This window comes from Nilaparvata lugens, chromosome 8 (genome assembly GCF_014356525.2).
Source record: "Nilaparvata lugens isolate BPH chromosome 8, ASM1435652v1, whole genome shotgun sequence".
NCBI classification, from domain to species: Eukaryota; Metazoa; Arthropoda; class Insecta; order Hemiptera; family Delphacidae; genus Nilaparvata; species Nilaparvata lugens.
The window spans coordinates 25,224,876-25,238,784 of NC_052511.1; the positions used below are offsets into that span (position 1 = coordinate 25,224,876).

Genomic DNA, 13,909 nt, shown 5'->3' on the forward strand with positions numbered 1-13,909 from the left:
ATCTTTGTCTTTAAGAGACCAAATTTAATTATTTTTACGTCTTTAAGAGACCAAAATTTAAGGGACACATTGAATTCTGGTGGGGAAAGATCAAGTACTCATCTTGTAGTTGTCGTCGCGATGTCCGGAGTCCCTGGCGGAGATGGATGAAGGGTGAAGATGATTAGTCGTCCACCAGGAATGTTCAGGCGTCGCGGCGACAGATCCAAAAGGGAGCTAGTCTTGTTCTCTCCTCATCAGCGTTCAATGACGTACGATTCCATCCATGGTTGGAAGAAGTCGCCGGCCCTTTTACAATGGAAATTCTCAGCCCGATACAGAAACCTGATGACAAATTTACAACAGAATTAGAAACATAATAATTACCAATATCTAATAGGATTGTATTCAATTGATGATCTAGGTAGATCATCAAATAAATACAATTCACCGCTTCCTATGAGGAAATAAATAATATTATTAACATACATAAATCGAACACTTATAAATCATATTCAATGACAATAATGAAAATACTCACCCAAAAGGGGTATTGAAGATCCAAAGTATAGAGGGAATCAATCGTCATTTACTAATACAAAGCTATCCCATTCTCAAAAGCTATTACTGTAAAGGGGGACTTTACTCCTAAATATTACTCTTAGCCTACATTTAAAGTAACTTCAAAAGATGTCCGATTCACTTGGACAATCAATCTCCTGGAGAGAATGAGAATGTACCCCCAAACGAAAACATATTACTGGAAATTGTAAGAAAATCTCAAGAAACAGTTAACACTATGACAGCTGGGATTAGAATGATCGCTCTCCTAGTTTTCAGAGGCTTCCAGACTGATCAGTTTTGCCATCATCATTTAAAATATTTACCCGATCGCCTGTGAATTTCTCTTCGCCCACTCTCTTTCTCCTCAGTAAATAAGGAAGGTGATACGTTCAAGCAAGAAGGAAACTAGGAGAGAAAAGTTATTTCCCTTTTGCAAGTTTAGAACTATGGGATTGATTCAGCAAACTTCTGGCGTCTAGGTCTGTCGTGAGAATAGATAATTCCAAGTGGGATCGTGGGAACCAAGGACTTTAATAAGATTCTGATCATAATTATAACGATTTTAGAAATGCTGGCTAAGTTGCCAATGAACAAGAATAAATTTACTATCTTCATGGGAACTGAAAACTACTAACTTAACATAGAATAAATTCCATTTAATAACTCAAAATTTTGGTACAATGTTTTAAATATGAGTAGAGAACCATATTTCTGGTCATACTTAAAATATTCAGTCATAATCATGACTAATTCTTTGAGAGAATTCGATATAAGCTATTCAATATGAAGAGTAACTTGAATGTAAGTCCGAGAGATACAGCTTTTGAAACAGCTCTCTCTTAAATACATAGAGGGCCGATGTTCTTCCCTTCACTAATCACTGCCACTACCTAACAGTATTCTCCCTACTTTTGTGTCAGCATCCAATTGTGTGCTGCATGCTCACTCCTCTCCATTAGTCTGTTCATACTACAAACTGAGAAAGGAGTAACTGGTTTCTCCTCTTCATGTGAAAAGTAGTATTTCTCGGACTATAGGTGCATAAAATTATGAAAATTGAAATATGAAAGACTCAGAAGCTGATCGTTATTGCAGTTTTTCCATTAACCAAATGGTTGATATTGTATGTTTTTGTTCCAGGATGGCATTTAAACCATTTATTGTGGATGAAAGGTAGTGTCTCAAATTGTGATTATCTACTCCATGAATTGAACTTGGGTAAGTGGATCAATTTCGAAATTCAAATTCCCAATAAACTCCTTTCTTACCTTCACTTATAACCATTTTTATACTATGAATAGAATCGGAATCATTATCATCTCATCACCTCCTTGCTCGATGAAGATCATAGATACTTTGATTCCATATCGTGCATGATTTATGATCTTTGCTTCAGTGAATGACAGGAATACTTTTTGATAGAGCTTTCATACCTATTACTCAAGTAGTACTTGTCAGTGGTTTTGTCTCATACCTGTCTCATGCATTTAGATAGCCCCATAAAAAATAGTCACAAGGTGACAGGTCCCGTGACCGAGGAGGCCACTTCACATCTCCACGCAACGAAATGAGGCGACCAGGGAAGGTCTGCCATACAAACTCTATAGCTGCTCTCGATGTATGGCATGTTGCTCCATCTTGTTGGAACCATACAGTATTAGCATTAATACGTTGTCTTCTTAATTTAGAAGAAATTTACGCAGCAACGATAGGTAACGATCCGTATTGACAGTGACGGTTCGACCGTTTTCTCAAAAAAGTAAGGGTCAATAATAGGCTCATTTTTATGGGGTTACCCAGATGCACGTGTAAACAAACCACAAACCCCTTCAAGCCCCTAGTAAAACAATAACACAATAAATTTGAGCGGTACCACGTGCAATGCTTCAGTGGAGTATGGACAACTTCTCACAACGTCTACAGGAGTGTATGGACAAAAACGAACAGAATTCAACAGATGTTATTTTTCTTACATATTCTATATTTTCCTCTTTACTTTTTATAATGGCAACATCCAAGGTCCAAGTTGCAGTGTAGCAGTTGCTAAACACTGAGTACGGTGATATAAAAACTATTACCTGTGATGTAATCGTACATAAAACCAGACAGTTCGAGCAAAAATTCTGATGCATATAATTTGCGGGATTGCACCTTCTAATAAATTTCGAAAGAATATGATATGGTTCTAAAGACCTGAAACTATTCGGAAGATGTTTCGAGGAGAGAGTCTTGTCAGGCCTTATGCTCTATTGTATGGAATTATATTACCACCAGCTGCATCTGCCATGTAGAAGAAGGTTCACCCTTGAGTTGAGGCTGGTCACAGATGAGAGCTGATAAATTACTGGTTGAGGATAAATTATGAATAATGAATAATCCCGATCCAGCCCACACAATACATCCACTTAGATCTGTTCCAATATCCAAATTCGGATGAATTATTGCAAGGATCATCCTTGATCGGCTCTTAACAAGATAGAACATGCCAGGCACAATAATTGAAAGGCTTGAGAAATAATCGAACACAGAAGGCGAAGTACTGAATTTTAAATATAATATAATATGTGATATGACAGTGCAGATTTAAAGCTTGGTTTACTGTTTGAAAATAGTTTAACATAAATAGAATAACTAAGTTTGTGCTCTGATGGTGTGATACCATGCACGTTTCAACAGATTTTAGCCAATAATTAAAAAAATTACAATAGACAATTAATTTCAAATTCCTAGAGAATAGATCGATATTATTGAAAATTTGAAAATATAACAATCAATTTAGCCTTAAATATTGGCTCACAAACTACAGAAAAGAAGGAACAGGAATTTCACTAATATACCGTTCCTTGAAATCTCGTTGTAATTATTTTGCATGAAAATTTGCCATTGGCAGAAAGATTGTGATGTATGCATCTCGTCAGAGACGAGCAAGAAAATAGTTCCCTACTTCCAATAAATAAACTCAATTTACACAATTTTATAAGCTGCTTGACCTTCTTTATAATTTCCCTTTTACAGCACACGTGCACTAGCACATATGATGGGACGAATTTTCTGAGTGATAACAGATCATGCTGTAATTAATATAATCATCATTTTTGGGGTTACTTTTATGATCTGTGATTGGCTTGGACCAGGACCTCCTATACTACAGGACCTGAGCCTAGAAAAAAAATGGCCGCCGTATGTGGTGTTCTTATAGAAATTCCTACTGAGAAAAAATCACTAATCAGCTTTTAGAGAGCGTCTCAGTTTGTAGGAAATTTATTTACCTTCATTTTTGTTCAGCTAGTCATGTCGCTGAAATGCATTTTTCAAGATCTATCATTCCAATGTTTTTACACTTTCAAAAGTGAATATCTCGTAATCTAAATGGAATATCACAAAACTCTACTGAACAAAACTTGTAGGAAATTTATCTATCTCCATTTTTGTTCAGTTATTCATGTTGCTGAAATGCATTGCTCTCAAGATACTTGCGTGTAAGGCAATTTTGTATAAAAAAAATAAATAAATAATTCCTGCTCAAAATAAATCCAGCATCATCCCTCATTTTAATTCTGTACAGGGTACTACACACATTACATACAGCGTAAGTTATATACATTTACCTTCCACGCAAAGCCCTATTCTGTATACAGAACACATACATATATTCCCTCCAAAATCCCTATCTAGTCTTTCGAAAAAAGTCTCCGTTTAGATGTGCTTCAAGAGCACTTTTTCATAGATTTTTCAGGCTAGATCCTGAGTAGAGTTTGATAAGTTGAGAAGGGCTTGTAACACAGTTAAGCCAGCCATGTCAGGTCCAGAAGAGAACTCGAAAAGGATTTCGAAGTGTGTGTCGTACACGACAAGGGTCAAGACAAGTAAACAATCATTAGTGAACTCAGCTCCCTGACATTCTGGTGTGCTCTGAAATTGGAAAGGTGAAGAAGTTTTTCTCCGCAAATAAAATGGTCGTTTCTGACTGCTCTTTGTAGGAATCCTCTCCTGTTGTCAGTGTCGCCTGAGAGTTGATTGAGAATGAATATTCTTCATTCGTTTAATTATTACAGGGAAAAGCAAAGACAAAGGTAATTGGAGCTGTTGAACAAAGAGAGCAATGTTTCGAACTTTTTAATTTATTTGAACGCGGATGCAATGGGATGCAATCACCGTAGGCAACTCCATCCTTCAGTGGTTGAACATTGAGTGTTGAAATTTTGTAGAAGGTTGAACATTGATGAAGTATTTTAATTCATCAAGGGTCACTGAAAATAGAATTCCTCTCAAACTTCAAGCATCAAATGGTAGTTGTAGATTATTTCTCAAATATTTATGTAAATCTGTAAGTTCTGAAATTCTGTAACTATAACTTTGAAGCTGAAGCATAAGTTATTAGTTTTACACTGAGATTTCGAGTGTTCAAATTAGTGAAAATAATCAGTAATCGGTCCCAGTTCGTTTTATTCACCAATCAATATTATTTGTAGGAGACATAGAATATCAAGTTAATCCAGTGGGATAAGCTACGCATGTGTTACATTTACTTTAGCTATAGCTTAGTCTACATTAGACGATTGACTAATGGTTTCCAATGTGTTCTTCAATAAAATGTGGAGCTTAAAATGGGAAGTTTAAAATAAATCGAATTGAAAAATGTGTTCCCAGTATAATGTTCACTCACCTTCAAAATCAAAGTATGCTATAATGCAGTAAAAAATCAACAAAGCTCTAGTACACAAAGTTCTGATTACAGTAGAAAAGTTGTGGGAATGATTTTTAGAGAAATATTATTTTTTACTAATCATTGGGATCAGACAATTTTATGTCTGGTTTATACTTATCTTTCATTTCAATTCATCCCATTGGCATTCCTTCTTCGTCTTTCTCTACTCCCTCTAAGAATTCTCAGCTCCTTACTGAGCCTGTCGCCTTAAAATGAACAATTTGCTTGATTTCCCTAGGGTGATTGAAGATGGAGACTTCATCATTTACAAATACGTCCTTGTAGATCCTGATGAAAAGATTGCTCATATTATACATAACTTATACTGTTCATAGTGACTACTTATTTGAATTACAATATAGCTTGAATTCTCTCTGATGAACCTCACAATCTCTTTATTTTTGAGATAATCTACAATAATTGAACGAGCATTAGCGAGTTCTCACTTTTGACTCACTAGAGGCCAAATCCGTTGTCCGTCTGTTTTTGTGTTTTTCAATAACTTTAGAAAGAATTAATCAATTAGCTTCAAGCTTCAAGTTTATTCTTCGTACCTTTTTACAGGTCAAGTTCGTTGGCAACAAAATTTACTCACTCTTTCGTCCTTAGTAGTATAAAAAAGGGAAGTCTGGCACATCGAGGTGTGCCAGACTTCCCATAGGGTCAAATTCAAGGTCAAGGTCAAGGTCAAAACTCCAAAAACTCTACAACCAAGGTCAAGGTCAAGATCAAAACTCCGAAACTCTACAACCAAGGTCAAGGTCAAGATCAAGGTCAAAACTCCAAAAAAATCTACAACCAAGGTCAAGGTCAAGGTCAAGATCAAAACTCCGAAAAAAAATTATTTAAAAATAACATTGAAAGTTCAAAGTGAAGTGGAATCTAGACAGAATGAGGATGTTTGGTTGATTGCCAATTAGGCCTGTGGGTGGTAGCATTGACTTCCACTGTGGATATCATCATCAAGGAATATCTGAAACCAGGTGTCAAAAAGAAGAAGACGTGGATGACAAATGACATTCTCAAGACTATCGAGGAAAGAAGGACTTTGAAGAACAATCCTCAAGAATATACAAATATCAACAGAATCATCGGGAAGAAAATAAGGGAAGCTGAAGGAAGAAATGACCAATGAATGTATCTAGATAGAAACTCTCCAAGCACATTACGACAATTTCAACATCTATAAGAGAGTCAATGCTATGTAGAATTAAAAGAAGATAATTGAATATACTGGTGGAAGAAAATGGAATAATCATTGTTGACAAGGAGAGAGAGTCAATCTGATGTGGAGAAAGCATATAGAAGAGTTATTTCATGATGATAGAACAGTGCTTCCCAGTATAATCTGTAGAAGGCGCAAGAAATAATAATAGATGGAGTAAAAGATGCAGTAAAAAACACAAAAGCTGGTGAAGCAACAGGCCCTGATAACATCCAAGCAGAGTTTATGAAACTTCTAGATAATGATAATATTGAATGGCTGACTTCTTTGTTCAAGCATATATATGGTGTCACAAAGTAAAATTGTGACGAGAAAATAATAAATAATATTATTGAAAGACGCTCGGCTATCAGCAATGCTAGCCGACCGCGGAGATAAGGAAGGTACCGATGGCGCACCATCTTCCGCGCATCGAGACGATTTCCACCGCCTCTGGCGGCGGCATAACTCCATCCCCTCCACTTTGGGGGAGTATTTAAACGCCGGACGAGCCCCAGTCCACAGCATTACGCTCACAACCTTCCTGCTCCTGGTACAGTGGCCCGTTGGCTGCCGTATGTCCCTGTCCTCCCATCTCCCTAGGGCACAGCAGACCGTTGTCTGCCGTCCCTGTCCTCCCATCTCCCTAGGGCACAGCGGACCATTGTCTGTCGTCCCTGACCTCCCATCTCCCTAGGGCACAGCGGACCGTTGTCTGCCGTCCCTGTCCTCCCATTTCCCCAGGGCACAGCGGACCGTTGTCTGCCGTCCCTGACCTTCCATTCCCCCAGGGCACAGCGGACCGTTGTCTGCCGTCCCTGACCTCCCATCTCCCTAGGGCACAGCGGACCGTTGTCTGCCGTCCCTGTCCTCCCATTTCCCCAGGGCACAGCGCACCGTTGTCTGCCGTCCCTGACCTCCCATCTCCTAGGGCACAGCGGACCGTTGTCTGCCGTCCCTGTCCTCCCATTTCCCCAGGGCACAGCGGACCGTTGTCTGCCGTCCCTATTCTTCCTTCTCCCCAGGGCACAGCGGACCGTTGTCTGCCATCCCTATTCTTTCCATCCCCTCAGGGCACAGCGGACCGTTGTCTGCCGTCCCTATTCTTCCTTCTCCCCAGGGCACAGCGGACCGTTGTCTGCCGTCCCTATTCTTCCTTCTCCTCAGGGCACAGCGGACCGTTGTCTGCCGTCCCTATTCTTCCTTCTCCCCAGGGCACAGCGGACCGTTGTCTGCCGTCCCTATTCTTCCTTCTCCCCAGGGCACAGCGGACCGTTGTCTGCCGTCCCTGTCCTGTCTGTCCTTCCTTTTCCTACTTCACTGGAGCGGAACCGAGGCCGTAAGGCCGATACAAGATTACATCAAAGTGGTGTCATCAGAGAAGAGAGCGACCTTCACGCCGTCAGAAGCACCAGGAGGTGCTGTTCACGCCAACTGAGGCACAAAGAAGAAGGAAGAGGAACTTCGACTTGCCTCCTTTCCCCGCCCACATTACGACTGAGCGAAGTCATCCAGGAGCAACACCTGGGTATCAATCACCCACCTCTGAAGCTACTCAGGGTGTACGTGATAGATTGGCGCCCGCACTTGGGGCACGAGGCAACGAAGTAAGAATCATGAGTGAACAGGGAGAGTCTGATTCAGATGTTCAACACCAGGAGCTGACAGAGGATCAGTTGGTCGAGGACATAAACCCCGAGGTGATAGCCGACCCCAGAGTTTCCTGGATCTATAGATTGAAAAAGGATGAGGCATTCAATCTTCTACAAGATTGGGGCATAGTGTCATCTGGAACACTTGCTGAGTTGAGAAGGTTGTTAGTAGAACAACATAAGAAGATGGCTGTACGTTATCCCAGCCTAAGACCCGGAATAGTGAGCAGAAGCAGTGGGGGATCTGGACACTCAGCAACAAGTACTCATGCTGAAGTTGGAACCAACATTCACATAAACCCCCTCATGGACCCAGGGGCGGTATGTGACAAAGTAAGAAGCTGGAGACTGTCATTCGACGGCCAATCAGATGCTCCCAGCTTCTTAGAAAGGCTAGACGAGCTACAACAAGCCTATGGGCTCACTGGCAACCAACTACTAGTTGCCCTTCCTGAATTACTAGTTGTTAAAGCTACCCTATGGATGCGTAATCGTCGTGACCAATGGAGATCATGGGACAATTTCGTGACAGATTTCAGATCACGCTTCTACCCACTTACCTATGAGGAGGACCTCGAGAATCTAATTCAGGCAAGGAAGCAAAAGGAAGGTGAATCGTTTGACGAATTTCTCGAAGATGTACTGACACTCATGAGACGTCGAGGAGGTTTTACAGACGAGAATAAATTACAGAGAGTGTATAAGAATCTCCTCCCATGGTACAAATTGTATATTCGGCAATCAGATGTTCATAGTATCAACGAATTGGAAAAATTCGCGAGGGAGTATGAACAAATAAAAGCAGAGGAGAAACAGAATAGACAGAATTCGAGAGTTCACATGATTGAGGACACGAAAAAGATTACAAGGCTCAAGGTTGAGACAGTTATAACCCCTACTAGTAACAGACCATCTCTTAGTGAGTCTGAACCCATGTGTGGGCAATACAAGAGACCGGGGCACTGGAGATCACACTGTCCCGATATCCCACCATGTAAAAGGAGCGGAAAGAGAGCACTGAAATGTGTCTGTGATGTGCAGAAGGAGAATAAAACTCCGAACAAGACAGCAGTGATGCGAACAGCACACATGATTCCTGTGATTGAAGAGTCATCAAGAGACAACAGACTATTCATTGCCGTAATAATCGGCGGTAAAAAGTATCAGGCCTTGCTAGATACGGGTGCTGAAGCTAATTATATGAGCAACGAGGTCTATGAAGTCATCCGGAAAATAGGGATGATACGGAAAGAACCAGCACGTCACCGCGCGATATTAGCTGATGGACGGTCAACCCCGTTAAATGGGAAAGTGACTACTAATGTGACCATAGAACAAATCACAGTTCCACTAGTGGCATCTATAATGGAAGGACTTGAACAAGATCTGCTATTAGGCATGGAATTTATGCGTAAAAACAGAGTGAATATTCACACATTCACAAGAGAGGTGGAGTGGGATCCTCCCCAATTGAATCCTTCAAGACAGCCAATTATGTTGCGATCACCCTTATCGGGGAGTAGGACAACAAAAGTCCCAACAATATCAGCTGTACAATCCGAATCTCAGGACAACATGGATCACGACAAAAGGATATTCATGCAGGTTGGTTTGAATGGAGTTGAACTCAATGCTTTGATTGATGCCAGGGCAGAATTGTCATATATTCCAGAACAAGCATCTTCGGGCAACATAGTGATGGATTACAGGAATGAGATGAATGACTCTGAACGGCGGTCCACAATTCATGCCCCAGCCACCAACACAAGTGGTAACTCCAAGAGTGATGTGGAAAAGTTAATATCACCCCCCACGGTCATGGATGTGGACGAGACAACACCACCCCCTACTGTCATGGATGTGGAGGAGTCAATACCCTCCTCAACTGATACGGATGTTGAAGAGCAAACGCAGTCTTCAACTACCAATGAAGTAGTCCCACCATCCCAGGAACCCAGACCAGGCCCCTCTCGAAATATGGATCCAGTGCTGTGCCACCGCAACAAAACATCAGGCAAGCGCAAACGGGCCGGTAAGCCACGCATAAAAGTCCGATTATCAAATGGACGATGTAAATATGTACCTGTGGACCAGGTATAGATTAAGCTCATAGCGAGTGTCATACACCTCTAAAGGTGATGCCTGAGAGGTGTACACCTCTTAAGGTGATGCCTAGATGGCTCACGCCTTTTAAGGTGGTGCCATAGAGGGCTCCGAACACCCCCCCCCCAAGTAGGAGTGGGGTGTCACAAAGTAAAATTGTGACGAGAAAATAATAATACCGATGGCGCACCATCTTCCGCGCATCGAGACGATTTCCACCGCCTCTGGCGGCGGCATAACTCCATCCCCTCCACTTTGGGGGAGTATTTAAACGCCGGACGAGCCCCAGTCCACAGCATTACGCTCACAACCTTCCTGCTCCTGGTACAGTGGCCCGTTGGCTGCCGTACGTCCCTGACCTCCCATCTCCCTAGGGCACAGCGGACCGTTGTCTGCCGTCCCTGACCTCCCATCTCCCTAGGGCACAGCGGACCGTTGTCTGCCGTCCCTGTCCTCCCATTTCCCCAGGGCACAGCGGACCGTTGTCTGCCGTCCCTGACCTCCCATCTCCCTAGGGCACAGCGGACCGTTGTCTGCCGTCCCTGTCCTCCCATTTCCCCAGGGCACAGCGGACCGTTGTCTGCCGTCCCTATTCTTCCTTCTCCCCAGGGCACAGCGGACCGTTGTCTGCCGTCCCTATTCTTTCCATCCCCTCAGGGCACAGCGGACCGTTGTCTGCCGTCCCTATTCTTCCTTCTCCCCAGGGCACAGCGGACCGTTGTCTGCCGTCCCTATTCTTCCTTCTCCTCAGGGCACAGCGGACCGTTGTCTGCCGTCCCTATTCTTCCTTCTCCCCAGGGCACAGCGGACCGTTGTCTGCCGTCCCTATTCTTCCTTCTCCCCAGGGCACAGCGGACCGTTGTCTGCCGTCCCTGTCCTGTCTGTCCTTCCTTTTCCTACTTCACTGGAGCGGAACCGAGGCCATAAGGCCGATACAAGATTACATCAAAGTGGTGTCATCAGAGAAGAGAGCGACCTTCACGCCGTCAGAAGCACCAGGAGGTGCTGTTCACGCCAACTGAGGCACAAAGAAGAAGGAAGAGGAACTTCGACTTGCCTCCTTTCCGCGCCCACATTACGACTGAGCGAAGTCATCCAGGAGCAACACCTGGGTATCAATCACCCACCTCTGAAGCTACTCAGGGTGTACGTGATAATGGCAAAGGAAGCATTCCAGAGAAGTGGCTGGAGCCAGAGTTTATTCTATTGGCAAAGAAGGTGGGAGCTAGAAAATGTGATCAATAAAGAACAATCAGCCTAATAAGCCATATTTTGAAGATATTTCTGGAAATAATACATGAAAGAATTTACAAACTCTGTGAAGAGCAATTGTCAGCAACACAATTTGGGTTTAGGAAGTCTGTTGGGACAAGAGAGGCCTTATTCAGTATCCAAGTGCTATTCCAACAAAACAGAGATGAGAACGAGAATATATATGCTTTGTGGATTATCAGAAGGCATCTGACAGGGTTAAGCATGAGAAAATGGTTGAGATATTGGAAATGATGATAAAGATCTCAGAATAATAGCAAACTTATACTGGAACCAATCAGTGACTTTCGAGGATGACAGTATAGAAGGTATAGAAATTCAGCGAGGAGTGAGACAGGGGTGTGTGCTTACTCCATTGTTATTAAACATTTATTCTGAGTATACCTTCAGAGAATCCTTGGGAGATGTAGAAGTAGGCATCCCTGTGAATGAACAGATACTCAACAACATTAGATATGCTGATGACACAGTCATTTTTTCAGAGAGATCAGATGATTTATGGATAATTCTTTACTCATTCTTTATCACAAATGACAATGTATTGCCAGGTCTTGCAAGACCCATTGCATACTAACACTACATAATAATGGAAGCAAATGAACATTTAACATATTCAGAACAGAAAATAAATATGTAGATGAGTAGATAACTTTTAGAAACAAAGAGTAGAACCTATTTGTTATACAAAATAGAAATGAGAATATACCTGAAATTCTATCAATACTAAGTAAATAAAATAACTCAAATTTTCTCAACAGATATACATAACAGTTCTTATCGGACAGCCGATGCGATCACAACGAGTAAACAACAGTCAGTCAGCTACCTATTAAATGTTAAAGCCGGCCGCTTGGCTACAATTTACGAAGTTTTACTGAAATTTTAATTCGATTAATAGAAAGTTTTAGTGTTTCCGTGAGTGTTCTATTAGCATGAAGAGTGCAAAATGGGAGAAGAAATGTGTCTAAAGTGCAATAAACAAACTTATACCAGAGAAGATAATATAATGTGTTCCAACTGTAGTGCGAGATTTCATCCTACGTGTGTTGGTGTGACTACAAGAAACAATAAAAAGTGGAAATGCTCCAAGTGTCTAGCCAAAATTTCTAATTCAAAAAACATTTCTAAAACTGAAGTTCCAGAAAATATTTCAATTTTACATGCTATTGAGGACTTTAGAAGTGAAAATAGAGAGTCTTGGCTAAAAAACGACAAGAAATGGAAGTTATCTAAAGCAAAAATAGGCCAAATTCAATCGGAAATTAACGCGACAATGCAGCAAATATCCCTAATTAATAAAATCGAGGAGGTGTCCAATAAATGCGAATTGGCGGGTAAATCTGTAGAGGAAATCAAACAGGAAAATAATAAACTCAAGAAGGAAATGAAATTCGTGAAAGAACAATTATCAAAACTGCAACAACAAACGCAAAAGAATAACATCATTGTGTCTGGTGTTCCACTATCATATAGGGAGGACACTGTAACTGTGCTAGAAGCAATATCTAGTGCCCTTAACATAAATTTCCATTATTCTGAGGTTTGTGCTGCGCACAGACTTCAAGGCAAAAGAGGCGATTCTAAGCCACCTTCAATAGTTGTTAACTTCGTTTCTCGCTACACAAAATCAGTTTTGCTAGACGCAAGGAGACAGAAAGGATCACTAACAGCTTCAGAAATTAATAGATCGTTTCCTGAAACTCCAATTTATATAAATGAACACCTTGCTCATGAAACTAGAAAACTTCTCAATGCTGCATGAGATTTAGCGAAAGCAAACGTGATTCTATCTGCATGGTCTAGGGACTGTAAAGTGATGGTGAGTGTTGCTACTGGCCGTCGTCCGTTCTGAGTCCATGACATGGACCAGTTGAACCGGCTACTACAAGAGGAGGGGGGCGACAGTGGCGCCGCTCCGGCTAGTGGGGCTGACAACAACACCGCCCCAGCATCTGGTGCTGCCAACGATGCTGCCACGGCCCGTAATGATGTCGACGATGCCGCACCGACCCGTCGGGCTGACACTGACGTCGCCCCGGTCTCTAGGGCCGCGATCACCGTGGCGACGCCGGCTGCCGCCAACCCGCCTACAGCGCGACATCCACACGCTCCAACAACAATACAGTAATCATGCTTCCTACTGCAGATAGTGAGGTGGGGGGAAGATATATATTTTTGTTTTCCGTTATGTGTGCTACAGGAACTGTGAGTAGAAAATTTCTCAATATTTTCAAAACCTATTTCCATCTTTAATCAATCTAAGTACATTCATAGTTTAATATATTCTACTTGAATATATTCTTCATTCTGAGTTGAAAACTCGTAAGAACTTCTTCAAACAAAAATTTTAATACATAGAACAATCGAAAACTCAAGTGAAAATTTCATAGCCTACTTTACTTTTACTTATAACAAACTGCTTTTCTT

The 13,909-nt window shown here is 41.7% G+C and overlaps 1 protein-coding gene across 4 annotated transcripts in view; it reads left to right on the forward strand.

Moving 5' to 3' along the window:
* The window catches only part of LOC120352670, a 290,323-nt gene that overhangs the window by 108,814 nt on the left and 167,600 nt on the right, over nucleotides 1-13,909 (forward strand). For 2 of the 4 annotated variants that reach the window (XM_039434339.1, XM_039434338.1), the window contains exon 2: nucleotides 1,684-1,761. The exons of 1 other annotated variant lie outside the window; for it this stretch is intronic. Coding sequence is in view for 1 of the 3 variants with exons in the window: in XM_039434338.1 (XP_039290272.1) it covers nucleotides 1,710-1,761 (52 nt within the window). In the remaining 2 variants the exon portion in view is untranslated. The remainder of the gene's footprint in view (nucleotides 1-1,683; nucleotides 1,762-13,909) is intronic. One more of the 4 variants, XM_039434340.1, reaches the window with a different exon arrangement.